Source organism: Heteronotia binoei, chromosome 13, assembly GCF_032191835.1.
Source record: "Heteronotia binoei isolate CCM8104 ecotype False Entrance Well chromosome 13, APGP_CSIRO_Hbin_v1, whole genome shotgun sequence".
In the NCBI taxonomy this organism is placed as follows: domain Eukaryota; kingdom Metazoa; phylum Chordata; class Lepidosauria; order Squamata; family Gekkonidae; genus Heteronotia; species Heteronotia binoei.
The window spans coordinates 25024698-25051421 of record NC_083235.1 but is presented as its reverse complement, the minus strand read 5'-3'; the positions used below and the strand labels follow the sequence as shown (position 1 = coordinate 25051421).

General features: G+C 47.1%; 1 protein-coding gene across 1 annotated transcript in view; it reads left to right on the top strand.

Annotated features, from left to right (window-relative positions):
- Positions 1-26724, top strand: part of NDUFA4L2 (NDUFA4 mitochondrial complex associated like 2) — a 66721-nt gene that overhangs the window by 12758 nt on the left and 27239 nt on the right. The window contains exon 2 of the mRNA XM_060252932.1: positions 11370-11458. Within this exon, the coding sequence (XP_060108915.1) occupies positions 11370-11458 (89 nt within the window). The remainder of the gene's footprint in view (positions 1-11369; positions 11459-26724) is intronic.

The following is a 26724-nucleotide window of genomic DNA, read 5'->3' as shown; positions in this document are numbered from 1 at the left end:
CAGTCACAGTTCTCTCAAAACTCTCTCAGCCCCAACTGTCTCACAAGCTGACTGAGGGGAGAGGAAGGGAAGGCTACTGTAAGCCTAGGGTTGCCAAGTCCAATTTAAGAAATATCTGGGGACTTTGGGGTGGAGCCAGGAGTCTTTGGGGGTGGAGCCAGGAGACATTAGGGGTGCAGCCAAGATCAAGGCTGTGACAAGCATAATTGAACTCCAAAGGGAGTTCTGGCCATCACATTTAAAGGGACAGCACACCTTTTCAATGCCTTCCTTCCATAGGAAATAATGAAGGATAGGGACACCTTCTTTTGAAGCTCATAGAATTGGACCCCCTGGTCCAATCGTTTTGAAACTTGGGGGGTATTTTGGGGAGAGGCACTAGATGCTGTATGGAAAATTTGGGGCCTCTACTTAAAAAAACAACCCCCCCAGAGCCCCAGATACCCACCGATCAATTCTCCATTATGTTCTATGGGAATAAATCTCCATAGGGATAACAGAGTTCCCAGCAGACATTTCCCTCCCCTCCCCCCACTTTCTGACGACCCTGAAGCGGGGGGAGAGCCTCCAAACCAGGAGATCCCCTGCCCCTACCTGGGGATTGGCAACCCTATGTAAGCCGCTTTGAGAGTCGTTAAGGTTGAGAAAAGCGGGGTATAAAAACCAACTCTTCTTTTTCTTCTTTTGGATTATAGAATATAATCTTGTCTATATAATTCCCCTTTCATGGTGGCAAAATGTGGGGGGGGGGGCAGGGGGGTTAATGCCTCCATTTGGGTGGATGGGAAGATAGCAAGGGTAGGGGGAATTCACCCAGACCCTCTTTCTAGAGCCCACTGTTTTTTTTCCCCCCACAACAGGCCTTATTCCTAGTTAAATAAATAAAAGGGGAAAGGAAATGGGAGAAAATAAAGAGAGTAAAACTGCAGAGATTCTTCAGTTCCCTGAGACAGGAAGCACAAATCTGGCCCTCCAAAAATGAGGAGATACCCAGTGAACACACCAGTGTGCAATCAGCACAATTTGGGAAAGCAGACCGTTCAGGAAGCAAACTCTGTTGCTGGGACTGAAAGTCACTTCCCATTTTACAGGCAATTGGTGGGGTTGGTGGCCCTACCAATAGGCAGAGTGAGGAGGCCTGCCCTCAGGCAGCGCATCTAGGGATCCAATTGAAGGGCAGGAAATTCTCCATTATTTAGGTTATTATTATATTTTGACCATGATGGAGGCGCCGTGTGGATTTTCTGCCTCAGGCACCAAAACGTCTCAAATCATCTCTGATAGTCTCTACAATGGTGATTTCCTACATCAGTTATGAAGGCTTCCGCATGTGGGAGCCACAGCCAATGTCAGCAGGTATCCCCAAAATCTTAGGAATGTAATATCTGCCATTTACACTTTTTGTTTGGACCAGAAAATGGCAGCAGACGCAGTAACCATATACTGCCCCATCTCTCAAAAGAGAGACAGGGCAAACATGTATAAAACTGCTCAGGGCTCAAAAAACCTTTGCTAGCTGCAAAGAGGAGGGCATTTCAGCAGGGACTACCTTTCGCTAACCTTGCATAGTAGGCATACGCTGTTTCTACACAGCTATTCTAGGCCCTGGATGGGAACAATTATTCTCTTTATTGTTTTTGCTGTCAAGTCACAGCCAACTTATGGCAACCTTGTGGGTTTTTCAAGGCAAGAGCCATTGAGGTGGTTTGCCATTGCTTGCCTTTGCATCATGACCCTGGTATTCCTTGGTGGTCTCCCATCCAAATACTAACAGGGCTGACCCTGCTTCGCTTTCAAGATCTGACAAGATCATACTAGCCTGGGCTATCCATATTAGGGCATGAGTTCCCATGTATGTGTTTATCTCAATGGTTGACATTCTGTTAGCTGGCCACTCAACACACATGCAAGAAATGGGGCTAAAGAGTCAGGAAGAAGCCAGTGAGGTGTGGTGGTTAGGATGTATGGCTAAAACTGGGGAGAAGAAGAAGGCTGTGCCATTGTGCGGCAACCAATTCATGGAGACCCCACCCATGGGGCGTTCCAGGCAAAACTTAAGCCAAGGTGGTTTGCCACTGCCTTCCTCTGTATCAGGAGTGGCCATCTTGCTTAATGTAAGAGCCGCATAGAATAAACATCAGATGTTTAAGAGCCACAGCACATGAATTTCATATGTTTGAAAGCTGCGAAGGAAGGGAGGAAGGAAGGAAGGAAGGAAGGAAGGAAGGAAGGAAGGAAGGAAGGAAGGAAGGAAGGAAGGAAGGAAGGAAGGAAGGAAGGAAGGAAGGAAGGAAGGACAAATAGATGGGGAGGGAGAGGTAGAAAGAAAGAAACTTTATATGCATGCTCCAAGCCACTGGCTAGCTTGGCTTGGAGAAGTGATTTAAAGAAAGAAATGTCTTCTCCAAGCCTCCAACAGGGTGGTGGGGGCTTTGAGAGCCACACAATATGTGTGAAAGAGCCACTTGCGGCTCCCGATCCACAGTCTGGCCACCCATGCTCTGTATAGCAACTCCAGTATTCCTTGAAGGTCTCCCATCCAAGTACTAATCATAGCCATCCCTCCTGGTCTAATTCAGGCTGCTGAAACTGGGGAGACTCAGGATCAAAACACCACTGGGCAATGAAGCTCACATGGGCTGTTTCTTTCTTCTTCTTTTTTTTAAGGCCAGAAACTGCTTGGGTGGCTTGGCAGGTTCACACCACCAAGGCGCCTCGCTTGCGTATTTCTGTATCCAGACACTGAAGAGGTGACTGGAGTGCAGCTCAAAAATTTGCTACCACTTCCAAAGTAGTAGCTTTTTGAACTGCTCTGAGGATGCTAGAGGACAGTGTGAGTATGGGATGGGGACGGGTGGCAGATGTTAACCTTTGGAAGGATTTTTCATGTCGGTTTCTGAGGCATCTCTGAGTTGGCCCAAACTGTCTGTTATCAGCCATAGTGACTTTGGGCCAGTCACTCTCTTTCAACCTAACCTAACTCAACCTAACCTTACAAACTCTTGTGAGGGTATCCTAAGGAGAACACATCCATTATTATTCACCCTGATCTCTTCAGAGAAAAGGTGGGATAAACATTTGACAGAGAAAATCACTCAGACCCTCAGATACCTTCTCTGGCTGGCTCCCTAAGGAGGCTTAACCTTTTTCACAAAGACAACAGTACCATTTTTAATATGGCCTAGCCAGATATAATACTATCAGTCTCCCTGTAGTTAGTATCTGCCAGCATTTTTCAAATACTTTATACTTCATCCCTTAATAATAACTGTTAATAAGAACCGGTCCTGTTTGCCAGGTCAACCTGCCATAAGTATGTAGGACGTTCTGTGATACCTAGAAAACCCCCACTGAAGCCACCTTTGAAGGCCTTTGTGGCGACAGAACTGCCAACACATCCAGAGAGAAAGAAAACACTGCAGCCCTCAGTTTTGCTTAGACAACGTTTTTGAGGTACTTTCTGCAACTTCAAAAGATCTGTGGTGGAGAAGGGAGAGAGAGAGGACATTTACTACTGGAGAAGAAGAAAGCGGTTTGGGAGCAGTGCCAGCTCGCTTCTTCCTCTGCACTCTGTCTGGTTCACCTCCCCACTATAAAGCCATCACAACTTCCTTCCAGGTAGCAGCCAAATTTGTATGTTTATCCCTAGCGACTAGCCCCATCCTCAGATGTTTCCCCGGTATTAATAACCCAAAAGGTGCCAGCAGCAGATGGTGAAAGACGTCTGTAATCCCTGGCTCTCCACAGAGGTGCCAGCAGTCCCAGGGACTATGGCGTCATTCTTTATTACCCGGCGCATTTTCGGCTAGGAGCTACTGCCAGGTCTACCTGGCACCGGGCCGGTGCACAGTGTAAAAAAGAAAATCATTATTTCCCAACCGCTCTAATCTCCTGAATCACACCCAGCATCTGCTGAATGGTGCAGAAGCCAAACGAGGAGAAGTCGGGGGAAGACAGCGCCTGAAAGTGAGCATACTGAGAAGCCAAAAATGGGGTGGAAAGGATGTTGTACAATGGAGGAAGGTATTAAGGAGGGACAAATGATGCCAGATTCCTAAGTTTTCTCTCCTGCTGATTGGATGGAAACAGGGGTCATTTCGTAGAAAAAGAGATGCTGGCGCTCATTAGCATAACTCATTTGCATATGCCACATAACCCACACCTTCACAAGAAGGTGGACTAAATTATATCAGCTGTATCTACATTAAAATGTTTCTTGGATTATAATTGTCATAATAAAACCTTACTCGCATCATACTTTTTAAATTACTTTCTCCTATGTGGCCAGAGTGGCAAGATTTCCATCTATCTGCTTGATTTGTTTTGGTTATTTTCCCATTTTTTTTGTGGGAGGAAATATTAGAAAGTTTGTCAAATCTACAAGTTCAGCAAAATTCTCACAGGGGCTTGAACAATGGAGCCCAGAAGCAAGGGGTTTTTTTTGGGGGGGGGGGGTGTTAAGAAAGAAAGAGCACAATAGTATTTACTGGTTCTTCAGCTCTGTTTCTGTGAGCCCCTGCCCAAAATGAGGCCTGGATGGAAATCAAACCTGTCTCCTAGTTCCTTTGTGTCTCTGTTGCTTCCATTGTGACATCACTTGTTTCTGCCCTTGGACTCCTGCCACACTTTAATGTTCAAGTTTCTAGTTCTTATGTTTACATCTTTCTCTTACCATAATGCATGCACCCACACATTCCCCCCTCCCCCGTTATTTATGCAGCCTTTGGGCAACTTCTTTCTCTTCTGGTGTCCCAAATTTCATGCATGCTGTTCTTTACAGGTTGGATCCATACTAAGTTTTCTACTAATGGAAGGGGTGGGGTAATTTCCACAAATCCCCCCTTCCTGCTGCAGGCCCCCATTTGCCTATTGGGCTGTTCCTGAGGGTCCCCTGTCCTCCAGGAGCAGCATTTTTGGGGAGATTAATAGGCTGTAGTGGCAGGAGGGGAGACAGGCATGTCCTGTCCTAACAGAAGTATTACTGGAAACTGGAATCTGGACCATAATGATATGGGGCGATTCCTTAGGGTTGCCGAGTCCCTCAGCCGCTGCGGCAGGGGATTGTTCTCTCACACGCACCTCACATGCACAACATGATGACAACACCCCGAAATGGCATCATCATGCCGGGGATGTCACACCAGGGACACTCTAGGACATGTGATAAAACTCTATTGCACTATAGAGTTTTTAGCACGAATCCTAGAGCGTCCCAGCATGACATTCCCGGCGTGATAACATCACTTCTGGGTGGTGACATTGCACCGGGGACAGGACAGAGAAATGGAGCTCTTCAGGGGTGGGGATCCCCCCAGCAGCCTGCTCCCTGCTGGCAGGTTGGGGCCCTGCTAAAATCCCTAGAGCATCACAGTGTTGCCAGCCAAGCAGTGGCAACCAACAGAAGAGTGTGTTTGTGTAGGGGGGAACAATGTAATTGGTGATGTCCAGGGATGATGTAGCCAATCCTCCAAGAGCTTACAGAGCTCAGTACAGGGTCTACTGTAAACTCTTGGAGGATTAGCTACATCAGGGGTGTGTGGCCTAATATGCAAAGGAGTTCCTGCTGCAAAAAAATAAACAAACCCTGATTTCATAATCTCGGACCGATTTTGCACTCAGCTTACCCGCGGTCACATTCCTCTTCTCTGCGTAGCGTCCATCGGATTTCCCACTATCTGCGCCAGAGTTACAGGAAGTGCCGTGGCTTTTGCGTAGCAAACATAAACTGGGTTTTAGCAGTTTACGTTTGCTACGCGAAAGCCGCGACACTTCGTGTAACTCCAGCGCAGATAGTGGGAAATCTGATGGACGCTGCACAGAGAAGAGTAACGTGACCGCGGGGTAAGCTGTGTGCGAAATCGGTCCCACTTCCAACACAAACATGATCCCTCACTTCCAACACAAACATGCTCTCAATCCTCTAGGGGTAGCAGTAAGAGCATGGGACACTGAGCAGAGGAGAAATAATCACAAGGGACTCCAATTCCATGCAATGGAAAGGAAGACTTAACTGCCCCCACGTGCTTTTGCTTCTTGAAACTAGCTTACTAAGCTGCTATGAACCTACGGAAGAAGAAATAAAGTTGTTGGTATCTCTCATCTTTGCTATTCAAATATCTCCTGCAGTTCTCAAAAGAGCATATAGGTTCAAGTTTTGAATCAGGGCCACAGCGAGAGAGTTAAATCATATCTCTCAAGCCACTCGTTCACCCTCACATGGCCCTTCAAGTTTTTAATTTGCCCTAAGGGAAAAACCTACAGGCATCATGTGTTGTAGGTCCCCCCACCAACTCCAAAAGGGATGACTGAGGATAGTAAAATGACATATGGAGGAAACAGTTAACCCCTCCCTGCTCCAGAACTCTCTGATCTCACATGTATGTACATCCAACAGCTGCTCTTTACTTTTGAAAAGCCACATGGGAGAACTGATCAGAGATATCCCACCGTCATGTCTAATCTGATGCTCCCCTGGGTCATGGTTTTCAGTCAACAACATCACAGGCGCTGTAAATTCAACCCCTAGCGAGGAAAAGGGTACGCTTGGTAATGAACATAGTAAAGGCGCCTCTATACTGGCCCCACTGCTCTAAAAACACTTTGCCGGCCTTCACCCTTGGTCTCCAGCAGGAGTCCTTTTGTAGAAAAATAGGTGGAGGAGCTCATTAGCATATCCCCCAGCCAAAAGCAACCCAATGCAAGAAAGGAGAGCCCTGGGCGAGCGAGGCCTGCTTGGGTTGGCTAGAGATCCAGCCAGCCCACCCAGGCCTCACTCTCCCAGGCTGCCCCCACCTCTGTCAAAAGGCCAGCAAGCCACCCTCCACCCAAAATCACAGAAGAAGCAGAGAAAGGGTGGCGCGGGCTTCTCCAGGGGTTAATTAGGGATGCTGGGGGTATGGTAAAGCTCCTGGTGGCCGGCTGGCTTCTGCTCTCCTAATCCAAGGATTGTTATACAGCTGCACCTACTATTCAATGGACAAGGTAGATAGGGAGGAAGAGGGGGCATTATAAGAAAGGTTCAGGAGCTGTGCTGTGAGCTCCTGCTGAATCTGAGGCCTGGTCTCCAGAGCAGCTCACCTGATTGCCTCCCATGGCAAGCCAGTCTCTTTTCTCTGTCCCCACAGAACCCAAGAGTGTCAGTCTTCAGCACCTGGGCTTCTCCTAGCTTTCCTAAGGACCAACCTGCCCAGCTCCTAATCATCTTTCCCAATCACTCAACTCATGTTTGCGCAAGCTTCCCCCCCAACTTCATCTTTTGTTTTGCTTCGCCTTTATGGCAATAGTTGGGCTTATACAACACCTGGCTGCTTTCTTTTCCTGGAGGGCAGGGGGTGGGCTGGGGGGGTTCATTATGCTCCAAGTATCTAGGTGAGTAGGAGAGGCCAGTGCAATTTGGGAAAGGTCAAACGGCTGCTGTATCCTTTCGGATTGAGGCTTTGCGCCTTCAGCCTCCTGGGGATTCACAGAGCAGGCCGGGAAGGAAATTACCTTGGAATTGGATACAAAAGCTGCCGGCGTTGGGGGCAGCTTCATTAAATAGGGATGGTAACCGGGGCCTGGGAGCCACACAAACAGAAGCAGCCTGGCGTATGTGCGTGTTTGTAGGGAGATGGGGAGGGAAGCAAAGGAAACAGCTGCGGAGCTCGATTCAGCAGGCGGCACAGTCAAGCACTTGTACACCGTGTTTTTCATTACAAAGCTGGAGATGGGTGATAGTTTAGAAGACATCATTACCCTTGATGGACACACTCATTTCTTTAGCCTCCCCATTACTTCTGTTCAAACTGGATTTGCAGGTGCTGGAAACAGCAAGAATGATCTGCAAAATCAGTTTGTTGTTGAAAGGGACTGCAGGGTACATGAGAACCAGTGTGGTGTAGAGTTTGAAGCAATGGACTATGCTCAGAGATGCCAGCCTTGGTCTCCAGGAGGGACCTGGGGATCACCCAGAATTACAGCTCATCTAAAGATAGGTTTGCCAGGTCCAACTCAGGAAATATCTGGGGAGTTTGGGTGTGGAGCCAGGAGACCGGGGGTGGGGGGTGGGGGGTGGAGCCAGGAGCAAGAGTGCGACAAGCACAATTGAATTCTGAAAGGAGTTCTGGCCATCACATTTAAAGGGACCATGTTCCTTTTAAATACCTTCCTTCCATTGGAAACAATGGGAGGATGAGGCACCTTCTTTTGGGGTTCATAGAACTGGACCCTGGTCTAGTTTTTTGAAACTTGGAAACGGGGTTGAGGAGAGGCACCAGATGCTATGGTGAAATGCTGGTGCCTCTACCTAAAAAAAACAGCCTCCCCTGAGCCCCAGATACCCATGGATTGATTCTCCATTATACCCTATCTGGACCAGTCTCCATAGGGCATAATGGAGTGCCCAGCAGACATTTCCTCCCCCCCACATACACACACTTTCTGATAACCTTGAAGCGGATGGAGGGCCTCCAAACCAGGGGATCTCATGCCCTCCAACTAGAGACTGGCAACCCTATGACGTCACACTACAGAGATCAGTTCCCCTGGAGAAAATGGATGCTTTGGAAGGTGGTCTCCAGAGCTGTTTTTTTTTTTTTTTTAAAGCAGGAACCGCAGGAACGCAGCTTGGTGTCTCGGGGTGTGGCCTAATATGCAAATGAATTCCTGTTGAGCTTTTTCTACCAAAAAAAGCCCTGTGCAAAACAATGGTGATGTCAGGGGTGTGGCCTAATATGCAAATGAGTCCCTGCTGGGCTTTTTCTACACAAAAAGCCCTGGTGGTCTCTATGGCATCATACTCCACTGAGGTCCCTGTCCTCTGGCAACCATACTCTTCCATCCCCCACCAATGGCCAGGGGGGATCTGGCAACCCTAACACCCCACCCCCTGCCATCCAACCCACTGGGTGACCTCACACCAGGCATTGGTGCTGGTGTGAATCACTCCAGGAGAAAGGGAGGGGGGAAGTAGTAGAAATTACCTCAAATTCCTATTTCTCCCCAGGCTTCCTCTATAACAGTAGCATGTAATCCAGCACAGTTATTTGTTAAAAATGACTTACTGACCACTCACAACCCACATTAGAACTAAAATCAGTTTGGTCACTTGTATTGGAAGGTATGACAGGGTGGGGCTCAGAAAGCACCTGGCCCCCCACAACCTCTGACCTGGATATAAAGGCTGATGGAGCTTCATTCTCCTTCACAGGGCTTTTTTTATAGAAAAAGCCCAGCAGGAACTCATTTGCATATTAGGCCACACACCCCTGATGTCAGCATTGTTACATACAGGGCTTTTTTTCTAAGGAAGCTCAACACAAACTCATTTGCATATTAGGCCACACCCCCTGATGGCAGCATTGTTTCATACAGGGCTTTTTTGTTTAAAAGAAGCCCAGCAGGAACTTATTTGCATATTAGGCCACACCCCATGACACCAAACCAGCTGGAACTGCATTCCTGCTCAAAAAAAGCCCTGCATTTCTGATGATGTGAGTTTTAAATCACAAAAACTTATACCCTGGAAAATATTGTTAGTTTTTAAGTAGGGTTGCCAGCTCTGGCTTGGGAAACACCTGGAGGTTTTCAGGGGGTGGTGAAGCTGAGGAGGGCAAGGTTTGGGGAAGGGAGGGACTTCAGTACGGTACAACGACATAGAGGCCACCTTCCAAAGTGGTCATTTTCTCCACATAAACTGATCCCTGTGGCTTAGGGCTGCCAAGCCCCCAGGCCAGGTGGGGGTTTCCCCACCCTGGTGTTTCCCAACCTGCCATCCCATATTGTGCCGGTGGGAGGAACCTCCCCTGACGTCACTGGTGCGATGGCACTACCTGCAAGTGACATCATCACGCCAGCAACGGCACATGCAGACCACTCTAGGCATTTCCGGGGAAACTCTATGGTTTTCCCAGACGCTCCAGCAATTTGGGAGGGAAAACTGTATGGTACAATAGGCCATGGGGGACTTGGCAATTCTACTGTGACCTGAAGATATTGTAATCCCAGGGGACCTCCAGCCAGAAGCTGGAGGCTGGCAACCCTTTCTTTAATGTACAACCAGACTCAGATTTCATTTTGAGCCTTCATATCAGTTTCTATGATTTCCCTATGCATTGCTCACTTACTCCCATATTGTTATAACCCAAAGGACTAGAAACTTTTTTTAAAAAAAAATGAAAACTGAAATTCTCAGAAAGCTGATTTTTCCCTTCCAGCATTCAATTTAGCAGAACTTCAGAATATACACAGCTCGGAGCAAGACATTTCAAACCTGAGCCCACATTCTCATGACCTGGCTCCTTTAACTTTCCATTCAAGATGGCTTCCCATGCACAGTCCTTAACACAGATTAGACTCCCTGCTCCCTGCATTAGCATTCATCAGATCCACCCATGCTCCACAATGCTTACCAAAGACAACCATAATGGCTTGGCTAAGGGATATGAAGGAATTAGGGTTGCCAGGTCTGTGCTGGAAAATACCTGAAGACTTCGGGCATGGAGCCAGGAGAGTGCAGGGTTTGGAGAGGGTTGGAACTTCAGCATGGTACAGTGCCATAGAGTCCACCCTTCCAAGCAGCCATTTTCTCCGGGGGAGCTGATCTCTGCCAGCTGGAGATCAGTTGTCGAAGCAGGAGATCTCCAGCTCTCACCTGGAGGCTGGTAACTCTAGAAGGAATCATCCTTCTGAGTTAAGTGCTATACAGTATGCACCTTAGGAAGGCATAGAGAAGGAGAAGTGTGGGGTTTGGCTCGAGAGGGAATGATGAAGGAGAACGCAGCCTGAATAGTGGGGTCAAGAGCGGGTAAGTGGATGGATAAAAAAAATCAATCAAGGGCGGAATGGAGAGGTGAGCACAGTGAGTGAGCGAATGAGTTGTGATAAATAATGGCTTTGGTTGTACTAAACAAGTCTCAAATCCTCATCTCCCATATCTAGAGCGAACGGGAGCCACCTCTCCATCAGTGACTTTCCTGTTGACAGAAAGCCCCATAGAACCACTCAGGGTCCAGCTGGTGGAAGGAGAGAAGATCCCTTGCAGTTGCCTGTGGACAAAGATTTAGCCTACACCCCAGTTCCAGCATGCAGCATTAAATTATTTCCCCCCCCCACCTCCATCTGCAAGCTGGGGAGCAGCGAGTGATTTCTCATCCCCCAGATCCAATTCCTCCCCACGACACGGTCATTTTTCTCCCCCTCTTTTAATTCAGTCACTCAAACTGACAGCTACACTGTGTACGGGAGCTGGGCTACACGATTGCTGTGCCATATTTTCTCTGTAAATCTCTCGATGTGTCAGGGCTCCCTTTCACTCTCTAAGGCCTCCTGATAAATATTCATTTTATTTAAGGATTTTTCATCTCTCACTTGCTCTTTTTCTCTCTTTGCAGCTTATCCCCCTCATTGGTTTCATCGGACTTGGGATGGGTACCGCTGCTCTTTACCTTCTGAGACTGGCTTTCTTCAGTCCGGATGTGAGGTATGTTCCTTGTGAAAGATAGACCAGGGTGTATCTTTGGGAATCTGGGCTTCATTCTTTATAATAGCAGTCTCCAGCCTTTTTGAGCCTTTGGAATTATGACACAGCATGGTAGACACGGTCACAAAATGACTGCCACAAAATGGCTGCCACAGGAGCCAAAATGGCTGTCACAGCTACAATATGGCTGCCACAGTTTACCTTCAGTCACACAGTGAAGATTCTTGTGGTGTGGTGTACTGTGGTGGCAGCTGCTGCCAAAGCAACATTGTAAAAAATCTGCACAAATCTCCACTGCCCAATCAGAAGCCATTCTGAGTAAAAGCCCCACCTGGTACCACCCACTTTCTAAAAACACTTGGATGAGCACTAGAAAAGGTGTTGGTGGGTGCGATACTTGGCACTACGTTGGTGACCCCTGCTTTAAACCATCAAAGACCTTTGGGCCACATCACAATAAGATTAATATGGCAGCAGTGCAGATAAAAGTTGCTATTGGTGCCAGAGATTTGCCCAGCTGAGGTGCACAGAAAGAAAGACAGGCTGTGTCAAAACAAATGTAAAATGACAGCAAAACAAGGAAAACGAGGAAAGGCTCACTGAAAACATAAAGCAAACAAGAAGCATTTGTTCAAGTATATCAAGAACAGAAAACTGGCTAGGGAGGCAGTGCGGCTGCTGGATGATAAACGAATTAAAGATTACCCGCCAAGGAAGACGTGGAGATGGCAGAGAAACTGAATGAATCCTTTGCAGTGAAAATCAGTGGGAAATATGGGGCGCATACCAATGCTGGAGCTCCAGTTTGGGGGGAAGAACTGGGTCTGAAGAATTGGGTCAAAGTGAGGTAACAAGAGACAAAGTTCTAGGCCTACTAGGCAAACTGAAAACTAATAAATGTCCAGCTCCAGATAGCAAACGCCCGAGGGTTTTTAGAAACTCCAATATGAAATTGTTGATCTACTATCCAGTATGTGTAACTTGTCACTAAATTCAACATCAATGCCAGAGAACAGAAAAGTGGCTAATGTCACACCAATTTTTAAAAAGGCATCCAGAGGTGGACCAGGGAACTGCAGACTAGTTAGCCTAACATCTGTTCTAGGTAAATTAGTTGAAAACGTTATTAAAGGCAGAAAAGCACAATGGGGAACAAAGCCTGCTTAGGGAAGTCCTGCCTTACCAGCATTTTGGAGTTCTTTGCGCAGGTTAGCAATGTGGACAACAGTGATTGAGTAGGCATTATATATTTGGACTTCCAAAAAGCTTTTGACAAGATATCTAGGGATTAGGGCTGCCAAGTTCCTGGGTGGGGCGGGGGTTCTCCCACTTTGGAAGTCCCCAACCAATGTCCCCTCCCAATGTCACTGGTGCAATGACATCATTTGCAAGTGACGTCATCGCACTGGTGACATCATGCACTGGCCACTCTAGGAGCTACTGGGAAAACTCTATATTTTTCTGGATGCTCCAACAACTTGGGAGGAAAACCTATGGTGCCATAGAGTTTACCTCCTAAATTTCTAGAGTGTCCAGGAAAACCATAGAATTTTCCCGGAAGTTCCCAGAGTCGCCAGTGTGCAATGTCGCTGGCGTGATGATGTCACTTGTGAGAGATGCCATGCATGCTATGCACGTACGAAAAAAGTCCCCCATCGGAGACCATGGGGAATTTGGCAACCCTACTAGGGATGCCAGCCTCCAGATGGGACTGGGGATGCCCTGGAATTACAGCTCCTCTCCAGACTACCAAAATCAGTTCCCCTGGAGAAAATTCATGCTTTGGAGAGTGAACTGTAGGGCATTGTACTTCACTGGGTGAAATCACTTGAGAGATTTGGCCCTACCTAGCCACACCTTCCCTCTGGATTGAATGTATGCAATCACATGTGCACATCTGCCTCCTGAATTCTGCCAATACTTACCCTATTTTAGGATAGTCTGGGACCAGATTAAATCTCTAAAGGACACGCAAGAACATTGCTCAGCTGTCTGAATTGCTGGGGTGTGAGATGCATCTGCCCCACATGAGCAGGAGCAGTCTGAATGCTTCTCTTGCATGTGTGCAGCCTGTGTCTCTCCCAGCAGCAGGGCGGGGGCTGTGTGATAGCCTTGGCATGCATCAAAGAGCACCAGGTTTTTCAGAGCCAGTTGAGAGCCAGTTTTGTGTAGTGGTTAAGTGTGCAGACTCTTATCCGGGTGAGCTGGGTTTGATCCCCCACTCCACTTGCAGCTGCTGGAATGGCCTTGGGTCAGCCATAGCTCTCACAGAGTTGTCCTTGAAGGGCAACTTCTGTGAGAGCTCTCTCAGCCCCACCCAGTTCACAGGGTGTCTGTTGTGGGGGAGGAAGGTAAAAGAGATTGTGAGCTGCTCTGAGATTCTGAGATTCAGAGTGAGGAGTGGGGTATAAATCCAATATCATCTTCTTCTTCTTTTTCTTCTTCTTCCTGGGATCATGCTTTGCCAAATTCCCAGTGTGATCCCACCCACTGAGGTCCCTATCCTCCCCAGTTTCCACCCCCAAATCTCCAGGCATTTTTCACCCTGGAGCTGGCAATTCTAAAGGTTCCTCACCAAAAGCTCCTGAGTAAGCTTCTGAAACATGGAGCAAGAGGCCATCTTCATAAGGGTTGCCAATCCCCAGGTGGGGGCAGGGGATCCCCCAGTTTGGAGGCCCTCCCCCCACTTCAGGGTCATTGGAAAGCGGGGGGGAGGGGAGGGAAATGTTTTTGGGAACTCTCTTATTCCCTCTGGAAATTATTCCCATAGGAAATAATGGAGAATTGATCCACAAGTATCTGGGGCTCTGGGAGGGCTGGTTTTTGAGGTAGAGGCACCAAATTTTCAGCATAGCATCCAGTGCCTCTCCTCAAAGTACCGCCCAAGATTCAAAAAGATTGTACCAGGGGGTCCAATTCTATGAGCCCCTGAAGAAGGTAACCCTATTTTTCATAATTTCCTATGGAAGAAAGGCATTTCAAAAGGTGTGTGGTCCCTTTAAATGTGATGGCCAGAACTCCTTTCAGAGTTCAATGATGCTTGTCACACCCTGGCTCCTGGCTCCATCCCCAGAGTCTCCTGGCTCCACCCCCAAAGTCCCCAGATATTTCTTGAATTGGACTTGGCAACCCTAGTCTTCATAGGGATGAAAAGTTGGCTAAATGGCAGGAAGCAGAGAGTGCAAATAAATGGACAGTTCTCACAATGGAGGGAAGAGAGCAGCTGGAGTCTCACAAGAATGGGTGTTATTTAATTTGTTCCCAAACGATCTGGAATGGATGGTGGGTGAGCAGTGTAATGGCCGCCCTGACCTGGATAGCCCAAGCTAGCTTGACCTCATCAGATCTTGGAAGCTAAGCAGGATCGGCCCTGGTTGGTATTTGGAGGGGAGACTCCAGGGAATACCAGGGCTGTGATGTGGAGGCAGGCCATGGCAAACCACCTCTTGCCTTGTAAACTCCACATAGCTGCTGTAAATCAGCTGTGTCTTGATGGCAAAAAAAAAGTGTAGTGGCCAGGTTTGCAGATGGTGTCAAACTATGATGAAAAGACAGAACAGGTTGTGAAGAGGTACAGGAGTGTCCTATCTAAACTGGATGAGCAGCCAACAGTGCAAAAAACAAAATTCAATGTTTGTAAGTGGTGCAGATTGGAACAAAAAATTCCAGATTTTAAATATATGCTGAGCTGGCTGATAACCAAAATGAAAAGATATTTTGGGGTTATTGTGGATGGCTCAATGAAAATGTTGACTCAGGGTGTGGCAGTGGTGAGAAAGTCAAATTCCATGCTGGAGATTATTATAGACTGGTATGGATTATTATAGACTGATTATTAATTTAATTTAATTTTAAGATTTATATCCCGCCCTATCCCGCAAGCGGGCTCAAAGCGGCTTACAACAATAAAACAACAGTTAAAATAATATCATAAAAGCAGACATTACAAAACAGGAGCAGCACAGTAAACAGTCTTATAGGCAGTAAACAGCATGTGGCTGATGGCTAACAGCATAACATAACACCATAATGGTGAAATGCTGAGAGAAGTGATGACTTTCAAAGGACGCCTGCTGGATTAATTAAAAACCTGGTGGAAAAGCTCCATTTTACAGGCCCTGCGAAACTTGGATAAGTCCTGCAGGGCTCAGATCTCCGGTGGGAGCTCTTTCCACCAGGTAGGTAGGAGCCCAGACTGAAAAGGCCCTGGTCCTCGTTGAAGCCAGCCAGGCGTCATTAGGACCAGGGACTATGAGAAGATGTTGATATTACAGACATGCTGGGGATTATTATAGACTGGCATTCTTCAGTTGTACCAGATCAGGCAACTGGCTCCCTTTCTGTCTTGTCCTGACCTAGCCATGCAACCATCACCTCCAAGCTAGACTACTGTAACTTACTCTAGGCAGAGTTACCTATGAGACTGACCTGGATGTGGTCCAGAATGTGGTGGCTTGGGTTCTTACTGGAACCCCGTTGACAGCACACATTCAACCAGTGCTTCGTCAGCTGCACTGGCTCCAGGCTGAACACCAGATCAGCATCAAGGGTTCTGGTATTAACCTTCAAGGCTTATTTTATGCATAACCCACAATGGCTACTGGATTTGTTTATCGCTTTAATTGTTTTTAACTTGATCTGTAAATGTATTTATGGAAATGTTGTTCACTGCCCTGAGCACGGAGGAGGGTGGTCTAAAAGCTGAATGAATGAATAGAAATTAAGAAAAGGACTAGGAATAAAACAGCCCATCTAATGTTCTTGTATGGATCAATGGTGCGGCTTCATTTAGAATGCAGCATATAGTTTTGATTGCTGCTATCTCAAAAAGGATATTGCGGCTCTGGAAAGAGTACAGTATCTGCAATATCCTTTTTGAGAGGAAAGTCTGGGACTTTTCATCTAGACAAAAAAGACAATGAAGGGGAAACATGATAAAAATTTATAGAATTGTGCATGGGGTTGACAGAGGGAGAAAGCAGAGAGAACTTTTTCTTCCTCTCCCGTCCTACTAGAACTTAGGGCACCCAATGAAGGTAATGGGTAATAGATACAGGAAGGACAAACGGAAATACTTCTTTACCCAAGAGTCATTACATTGTGGGATTCACTGCTAATGGAGATAGCGATGGCCAGGAGGACAGGTGGCTTTGAAAGGGGGTTAGACAGAATAATGGAGGAGTGGTCCATCAGTGGCTACCAGCCATGGTTAGTGAAGGGACCCCCCCCCATATTGAGAGGTGGTCAGCCTCTGAATGCCAGTGCTAGCAGGCAACATAAGGGAAAGGTTTCAAACTCTATGCCAGGGATGGCCAAACTGTGCCTCAGGAGCCACATGTGACTCTTTCACACATACCGTGTGACTCTTGAAGCTCCCCAATGCAACACCAGCCAACTTGGAGAAAGTATTTCTCTCTTTAAATCCAGGGGGGGGGGGTTAGCAGGAATGCACACACAGTTCTGGTTGGCTTGGTATCAGGGGTGTAGACTAATAAACACAGTTCTGGCTGGCTTGGTATCAGGGGTGTAGCCTAATATGCAAATGATCCCTGCTGGGCTTTTTCTATAAAAACAGCCCTGTCTCCAAGCCAAGCCAGCAGCTTGGAGAATGCATATAAAGTTAAAGTTGCTTTCTTTCCACTTCTCCTTCTCTCCCCATCTATCTTCCTTCCTTCCTTCCTTCCTTCCTTCCTTCCTTCCTTCCTTCCTTCCTTCCTTCCTTCCTTCCTTCCTTCCTTCCTTCCTTCCTTCCTTCCTTCTTTCCTTCCTTCCTTCCTTCCTTCCTCTGTTCGTCTTGTGCCTCTCAAATATCTGACATTAATTCTGTGTGGCTCTTACATTAAGCAAGTTTGGCTACCCCAGCTCTATGCCCTGCTTTGTTGGCCCTCCAGGGCAACTGGCCAGCTGCTGCATGAAGCAGGAAACTAGACTAGAGGGGCAGCTGGTCTGACTCAGCAGGGCTCTTCAGATGTTCTTATATCTCCCTGATACCTCTCATAAATGAAATATATTACTGCCTTTCCTCAAAGGAGCTTAAGACGAAATACATAGTTCTTCCCTCCTCTGTTCGGTTTGGTGTAGTGGTTAAGAGCAGCAGACTCTAATCTGGGAGAACTGGGTTTGATTCCCCACTCTTCCTCCATATGAAGCCAGCTGGGTGACTTCTCCCAAGTTCTCTCAGAGCTCTCATAGCCCCATCTGCCTCACAGGGTGTCTGTTGCGGGGAGAGGAAGGGAAGGAGATTGTAAGCCCTTCTGAAACTCCAAGTGAAGGGTAGTGTATAAATTCAACTCTTCTTCCTCCTCCTCTTCTTCATCACAACAACCCTATGAGGTAGGTTAGGCTGAAAAAGAGTGACTGGCTCAGCAAACTTAATAGCTGAGTGGGGATTTTTCACAGTTCTAGTCCAGCTCTTTAACTGCTATGCTGCAGTGGCTGTCATCTTGATACCATTGTAGTTACTGTTTCCTGACAGCCAGGAAATGGCAGGGAAATGCAAAGATGTCGTGGCAGGCGCTTCTTGACACTACCAAAGAGGCAAAAGGTCAGCAGTAGCCACACATCCTTGCAATGCCTTCAAAGGCTTAGATTCTGAGAAAAAGCATGTCAAAGAAAGCCATCGCAAATTTCTTAGGGTTGAGGAGGTAGATATAAGGTGCCAATTCACACACGTGTGATTCACTCCCTGATGGCATAACCCAGGGGAGACCAACAGTAGCTCTCCAGATGTTTTTTGCCTACAACTCCCATCAGTCCCAGCCATTGGCCATGCTGGCTGGGGCTGATGGGAGTTGTAGGCAAAAAAAATCCGGAGAACTACCATTGGCCACCCCTGGATAACCAAATGACCACCAGCATATGTGAATGGGCTACCACAGGTCAAAAGCTTCTAAATCATCTCACATCACTTTAAATGCAATGTTTTCCATCAGAGTCAATTCATACATTCAGCTGCAAGCCATCAAGGGGACAGAAATCAAAGCTGAAATGCTGCATAAGCATGCCCAGGGCTTTTTTGTAGCAGGAACTCCTTTGCATATTGGGCCACACACCTCTGATGTAGCCAATCCTCCAAGAGCTTACAATAGGCCCTGCACTAAGAGTCCTGTAAGCTCTTGGAGGATTGGCTACATCAGGGGTGTGTGACCTAATATGCAAAGGAGTTCCTGCTACAAAAAAGCCCTCTTGCATGAACTAAGTCAACATCTCTTGATCCCGCAATTCCAGCACGACAAGAGAGGGGAGTAGATTATGGCAGGACAAAAGAGACTGCCTGTACTGGCACCTCTGCACAACTTCACAGACTCCACCAAATGCATCAACACCAACAACCAGCTCAAATCTGCTGTTCAGTTCCTGTGATTCAGCTGCATGCTGGCAAATATCCAATGCAGGACCAGCCTATGGATTTTCAGTTAGCACACATGCAGAAATGCCCGGAGAGAGGATGGAAGGAGAAATATACCAGAATAGACAGTTCTTCTTTCCTTTTCTCTCCCGTTGCCTCTACCTGCCTTCCAAGCACCAGGCCAAGACGCCTCTGGCAAGGGCTGCGTGAGTCACCCTTTGAAGATGCCTAATGCTTTTATAATATCTGCGTTTGCTCCTGCTAAAGCGATCATTGATTCAATTTGACTGGCTACCCAGGGCACTTAGCAGAGCAATTATCAGCTCTAGAGGCCCTTTGCCTTGGAGTGAGCCACACACAGGGCTGGAACTAGGGTTGCCAAGCTCCAGGTGGAACCTGGGGATTCACTGGAATTATAGTGCATCTCCAGACTACAGAGATCAGTTGCCCTTTGAGAAAATGGATGCATTGGAGGGTGGACTCTATGGCATTGTACCCGAGTGAGGCCCCTGTCTTTCCCAGGCTCCATCCCCAAATCTCCAGAAGTTTCTCAAACTGGATCTGGCAATTCTACCCCCCCACCCACCCCCATCCCCTACTGGTGGCTAGAAGGGACCTGGTAACTCTAGCTGGAACATGGTGCTCTCTGGCCCTCTTAACTGGTATTGAGAAAGTCAGTTGCAGGTTTCAGAAACCCACAGATGAAAGATCCAAATAGGTAGCCGTGTTGGTCTGAAGTAGTAGAACAAAATAGGAGTCAAAGGCTTTCTGAATTTGTAAATTTTACTATTCTGCTATTGGTTTGTAACTTTGTACCACTTGCCATTCCAAACCCCACCAGCTATATGTGGCTCTGCTTACTGTACCTCATTCCTCATCTGAAGAAGTGTGCATGCACACGAAAGCTTACGTTCTGAATAAAACTAAGTTGGTCTTAAAGGTGCAATTGACTCCTATTTTGTTCTACCACAGGTGAAAGGTTAGCCCTAGGCCCTCCCACTCCTATATTTTCACTTGATGTGCAAAGATTCGAGAAAACAGGATCAGTGCTTTCCCTTCCCCACTGCATCACCATGGCTAGCCTCAACACACTAGAGCAGGGGTCCCCCACCTTTATGAGGTTGCGGGCACATTTGGAATTCTGACACAATATGGTGGATGGAGCCACAAAATGGCTGCCACAGGAGGCAGAGCCATCCACAATAAGGCTCCCCCAGCTTACCTTCAGACACACAGTGAAGATCCTTGCGGTGTCATAGCAGTAGGGCTGCCAGGTTCGACTCAGGAAGAATCTGGGGACTTTAGGGGTGGAGCCAGGAGCAAAGGTGTGAGAAGCATTTCTGAACTCTGAAGGGAGTTCTGGCCATCATATTTAAAGGGACCACACTCCTTTTAAATGCCTTCCCTTCATTGGAAATAATGGAGGATGGAGGTACCTTCTTTTGGAGAGAACAGAATTGGTCCAACCTTTTTGAAACTTGGGGAAGGGGGGGTTGAGGAGAGAGGCACCAAATGCTATGCTGAAAGTTTGGCGCCTCAAGCTAAAAAAAAAATAGCACCCTCCGGCAATACTCCCTCTAAGCTGTGTGAGCAAAAAATTCTACTTTGTGAGCTACTCGCATAAAACTTGTGTGCTACTGTATAAATTAGCTTGCTCTGAGGCAACTTTTCCTGAGACAAAAATGTGTGTGTCAGAGGCTAAAAACTGTGAGCTAACTCACTCTAACTCAATTTAGAGGGAATACTCCCCCCTCCCGGATCCCCAGATACCCACAGATTGAGTCTCCATTATACCCTATGGAGACCAGTCTCCATGGGCTATAATGGAGTGCCCAGCGGACATCCCCACCCCCTGCTTTCTGATAACCCTGAAGTGAAAGAAGGGCCTCCAAACCAGGAGATTCCATGCCCACAACTAGGGATTGGTAACACTACATGGCAGCTGCTGCCTTAGCAATTTTTTTTTTAAAAAAAAATCTGCCAATCAAATCTCCAATGGCCACTCAGAAGCCTTGCTGAGTAAAAATCCCACCCACTATTTTTTTAAAAAAAACTTGATGGGTGCCAGAAAAGGTGTTGGAGAGTGCCCTGGCACCCAAGGCACCGAGTTGAGGACTACTGCACTATAGAATAAAGGGAAAGGAGCATCCAGGGCTTTTTTTGTAGCAAGAACTCCTTTGCATATTGGGCCACACACCCCTGATGTAGCCAGTCCTCTGGGCTTACAAGGGCTTATGAAGAGCCCTGTAAGCTCCGGGAGGATTGGCTACATTAGGGGTGTGTGGCCTAATATGCAAAGGAGTTCCTGCCACAAAAAAAGCCCTGGGAGCATCCAAGGCAAAGGCTATTCCTTCCAAGCAGAACCTCTCATGAAACAGACATCTGCAGAACACACTGAAGATTCCTGCTGCTGGTGTACGTGGAGGACGGCATCCTAGGTGTTTGGATTAGCTAGGGAGATGGTGACAGAGAGATCCGTGATTCCCAGGCACTGGAACACCCCACTGCTGACACTGGCTTTGGGAGAGGGGCAAAACCAAGGGGTGATGCGGGGATAGGGACATCCAGATGTTGCCTCCATCAGAGCTCGCATCTCCAATTACCGGGATCCAATTCCCACATGGAGCATTTGGCCTCTGGCGTCCTGTCAAGGCCCAAAGTGTTAGACAAGCAGGAAGGAGTAAAAGAAGGCGTGTGAGAGAGTTTCTCGTGGGAACTTTTCCAGCCTTGATCTCCAGGACTATTTTTCTGGACTAACTTCCCTCCCTTCCCCATCACAGGCTGTTTGCTTGTGGATACCTACCAAAAAAAGAAAAAGATTCTCAACATTTCCAAACCCACAAGAGAGAATGTCCCATATCTCTTGCAAACTCATGTATTTAGCACCACAATCTGACCAGTAGGCCCACAGTGTGCCACCAAGCCACGCATGTCCCCTTTCTGGTCTTCTCTCTGCTATATTTGTGTTATAAGACCGAGCTGGTTCATCTTTATTTAAAGAGACAGCACATTTTCCTCCAGGGCTGTTGGCAGCCATTAGTCACTGTGTGCACATTGAAAGCTACACATTTATATCAGTTTCGTCCGTGTTTAGGTATATTGGAGCTGGCATAGTGTAGTGGTTACAGTATCAGACTAAGATCTGGAAACTCAGGTTTGAATCCCCACTTTACCATTGAAGCTTGCTGGACGACCTAGGGCCAGTCACACTCTCTCACAGGAATAAAATGGAGAAGCAGAGAATGCTGGAAGCCACTTTGTGTTCCTGTTGGGGAGAAAAGTGGGATATGGTGTAGTGGTTAAGTGTGCGGACTCTTATCTTGGAGAACTGGGTTTGATTCCCCATTCCTCCATTTGCACCTTGGGTCAGCCATAGCTCTGGCAGAGGTTGTCCTTGAAAGGGCAGCTGCTGTGAGAGCCCTCTCAGCCCCACCCACCTCACAGAGTGTCTGTTGTGTGGGAGGAAGATAAAGGAGTGTGAGCCGCTCTGAGACTCTGAAATTTGGAGTGGAGGGCAGGATATAAATCCAATATCATCATAAATAGTTCAGTTACCTTTATTGGCATTAAAAGAGAGATAAAAGAGGGGGAGGAAATAGACATACACACGTATGCATGCAAACAGATAAAAGATGCCAACATAAGTCAAGACAAAAGAACATTCTAAAAGGGTCTAAAACCTGTACAAAAATAAGTCAAAAGTCAATCTGTCTAATACAAATTTAAATTACAATACATTACTCCGTATAAAAAGAGCAGCCTGCAAAAACTTTGCCACAGCATCACTTGTGTTCCCATCTTCGTCGTTTAATAGATACAGCATATATGAATCTGGACGCTCTGAGATACTATCAAGAATTAACGATAAAGTGCTGCGTCGAATATTAACATAACAGCATTCTAATAACACGAGACACAGTTTCAATGGACCCACTTGCACAAGGTCATAGTCAAGATCCAAGTGGGCGGCCGTGTTGGTCTGAAGCAGTTGAACAAAGTAGGAGTCAAGGTACACATTTAAGACCAACAAAATTTTATTCAGAACTTAAGCTTTCGTGTGCTTAAAAGCACACTTCTTCAGATGAGGGGATCAGGTACAGTGGGCTGAAATACATGCAGTTTGTTGATTAAGAGGGCAAACTGATACAGAGCTGGGATCACATGGTGGAACAGTGTGACATTTTAGAAGGCCATTGGGTCTGGATAGCCATAAAAGGTAGTAAAAGTTGCCTGCCAATTGGTGTTTCTGCAAGTCTAAGTAAATTACAAAAGGACATGTATTTCCTTGTTGTCCACCTAATTTACTTCTCAACATAGAAGAAGAAGAAGAAGACTGTAGATTTATACCTCGCCCTTCTCTCTGAACCAGAGTCTCAGAGCAGCTTACAATCTCCTTTATCACCTTCCCCCACAACAGACACCCTGTGTGGTGAGTGGGGCTGAGAGAGCTCTCCCAGAAACTGCCCTTTCAAGGACAACTTCTGCGAGTGCTATGGCTGACCCAAGGCCATTCCAGCAGGTGCAAGTGGAGGAGTGGGGAATCAAACCCGGTTCTCCCAGATAAGAGTCTGCGCACTTAATCACTGCACGAAACTGGCTCTCTAGAAGGGCATAGTCTGTTAGCAAAAGATGTACTGTTGAATTTCCCAGTTAAAATCGCTGAAGTAAATAACTAAATGGCTCCCTGCAAAGAGACCATGAGATTTTTTTAGAAAGCCGCTAGAGTTCTCTTAAGAACTCCCAAACACTAGAACTCAAATCTCTAGTTTTCCAAGAGGAGAAAGGATAATTATTCAACCATGTTAAGTTTGTGTTCCAGCTATGCTCACCGGGCATGCCTTACAGTGGAGAAGTCCGCTTTCTGCTAGAGTTTGACATGTTGAAATTGGAGCCAATGCCCCATTAAAGAATCCGAAGCTGCTTTTTGTTCCTCGTGAACTCTCTTTTGGCCTTGAACTTCAAATACGGGAGGAAAATAGATGAACAAAAGAGATTCCCACAAGGGCTGGTGACCACCTGGAGGGAAAAAAAAATGTCTTGCATCTATAACAGAAGTTTATTTGTTTATTTTTATATCTCTCTTTTCGCCTCAACAGGGACCCAACGTGTCTGACATTCTTCCTCCCTCCTCACCTAACTGTAAAGTAGGACTGATTTCCCACTAGCCTTATGCCACTCTCATGCTCCTCTTCTCTGCAGGGGTTCCATCAGATTTCACACTATCTGCCCCGGGGCTGCAACTAGCTTCACCTTTTTCACGCGGCAAACAGAAACTGGCTTTTAGAGGATCTTGTTTGCTGCGGGAAAGAGGCGGAGCGAGTTGCAGCCCCAGGGCAGATAGTGTAAAATCTGATGGAAGCCCGTGAAGAGGAGAGCAAGAGCAGCATAAGGGTAGTGGGAAATTGGTTTAGGTTAGGTAGAAGCTGGGTCCAGAGCAGACAGCCGATTTGGGCCGCCTCAGGAATGCCCCGCATCTGTATTGACATTGTGCGGTCAAACATGCACATCTGGGTCCCACCTCACTCCCTTCATCCTTTGTCACCTTCCTGTTGCTTCAGAAACTTTATAAGTGGTAGTAAATCACTAAAGCGCTTCCAGGGCACCTTTCCCAGCCATTTGAACGGCCAGGAAGTGCCTCCCCTTCGCTTGAGTGGTATGACCACTCCTCCCTGACATGAGCAGCTTTTCCCTGTTCCAACAGTCAGCTGTGCACTGTCTGTCTGCCCTTGGGGCACTTTCCTCTCTGCCAGCTGCCACCCCAGGCTGCTAGTCTGGACCCACCCAGAGAGTGTATGACTGGCTCAAATCCACGGCATGAGTGGGGAGATTTGAACCTGGATTTCCCAGATCTAGTGCAACATTTTCACCACTACACTACACTGACTTAAAGCACAGAGGCAAATATCACTTGGTCAATAAGATCCCATTAAGATCCCATTAATAAGATGGGGTCAATAAGATCCCATTAAGATCCAGGAAGGGGTCAATAAGATCCCATTAAGATCCCAATAATAATCCCTAAACCAATAAGATCCCACCTTTGAAAGAGGCAGGGCACTTTCTTCTCCAGGTAGCAACCCAGGACTCTCTTGGTGGTCTCTCATCCACTTATTAACCAGGGCTGATGCTGCTTAACTTCCAAGATTTGATGAGACTGAGACCAATTTCACACTAGGGCTTGTGCCGGGTGGAGAGCCCTTTTGCTCCCGACGCTTCTTTCGGTTTTTGCACAAGCTGCCCCAGAGCTGGAAGTTGGCCCCCCGCTTTTCCACAGCAAGCAAAAAACATTTGTAAGAGGATCTCGCTTGCTGTGGGAAAGTGGCAGGCCAACTCACAGCTCCAGGGCAGCTTGTGTGAAAACCGAGAGAAGCTTCGGGAGCAAAAGGGCTTTCCACCCAGAACAAACCTAGTGCAAAATCAGTCTGAGCTAGCTTGGGCTATCCAAGTCAGGGTATACCACTAGGTAGTAATGGCTTAATCTGCTTTACCACCTGCAGCTATCAAGACAATAGTGCAAATCTTGACAAAGGAGATTTTATAAGGCTGCGAGCCAGGCCTCATTTTGGGCAAGAGCTCACAGGAGCGGAGCTAAATTTTATTGTCCTCTTTCTTTCTTACCAACCACCCCCCCCCCCAAAAAAAAAAAAAATACTCGCTTCTGGGCTCCATTGTTCAACCCCCCTGTGAGAATTTTCCTGAACCCTAAGATTTGACAGACTTTCTAATATTTTTCCACATGAAAAATGAGGGAAAAGCCAAAACATATAATAATAATAATAATAATACCTTTTATTTATATCCCGCCCTCCCCGCACAAGCAGGCTCAGGGCGGCTCACAACATATAATTGCAATACAATAAAATCATGCATAGCAATAAAATCATCATAAATCAATTTACAAGTTACATTAAAATTAACATTAAGGTGCTAAAATAGATCTTTCATAAATTAATAGGAAAAGTTCAGTAAGAAAAAACATATACAGCGACACTATCTTGACTCGGTTTGGGTGAAGGCTATTCTGAAGAGGTAGGTCTTACAGGCACTGCGGAATTGGTCTAAACATCGCAGGGCCCGTACCTCCTCCAGGAGTTGATTCCACAGCAGTGGGGCCGCAATGGAGAAGGCCCGATCCCTGGTGGTCTTTAATCTGGCCTCCCTTGGCCCAGGGATATTCAGTTGGTGCTTTCCAGCTGACCTCAGCGCTCTCTGGGGCTCATATGGGGAGAGACGGTCCCTCAGGTAGGCGGTCCCTCGGCCATATAGGGCTTTAAAGGTCATGACCAGCACCTTGTAACGGACTCGGTACACCACTGGCAGCCAGTGCAGTCTGCGCAGCCCTGGCTGCATGTGCTTCCATCTTGGGAGCCCCAATAGCAACCTAGCCGCTGCATTCTGCACCAGCTGCAACCTCCGAGTTCGGCACAAGGGCAGCCCCATGTAGAGAGCATTGCAGTAATCCAGTCTCGAGGTGACCGTAGCATGAATCACCGTTGCCAGGTCCCGGCGCTCCAGGAAGGGGGCCAACTGCTTTGCCCAACGGAGATGAAAAAACGCAGACTTGGCAGTGGCTGCTATCTGTGCCTCCATTGATAATGAAGGCTCCAGAAGAACCCCCAAGCTCTTGACCCTGTGGGCCGCTTTCAGCGGCACATCATCAAGAGCTGGCAAGGGGATTTCCCTTCCCGGGGCACCGCGACCCAAGCAAAGGACCTCCGTCTTCGCTGGATATAAAGCAGACAGATGGAAATCTTCATTATGCCACTGTGGCCACACAGAAGAAAGTAATTTAAAAGGTATGATGGGAGTAAGGTTTTATTATGACAATAATTCAAGAAGCATTTTAAGGTAGATGCTGAGCTGATATAATTTAGTACACCTTCTGGTGATGGCATGGGTGTGTGGCATATGCAAATAA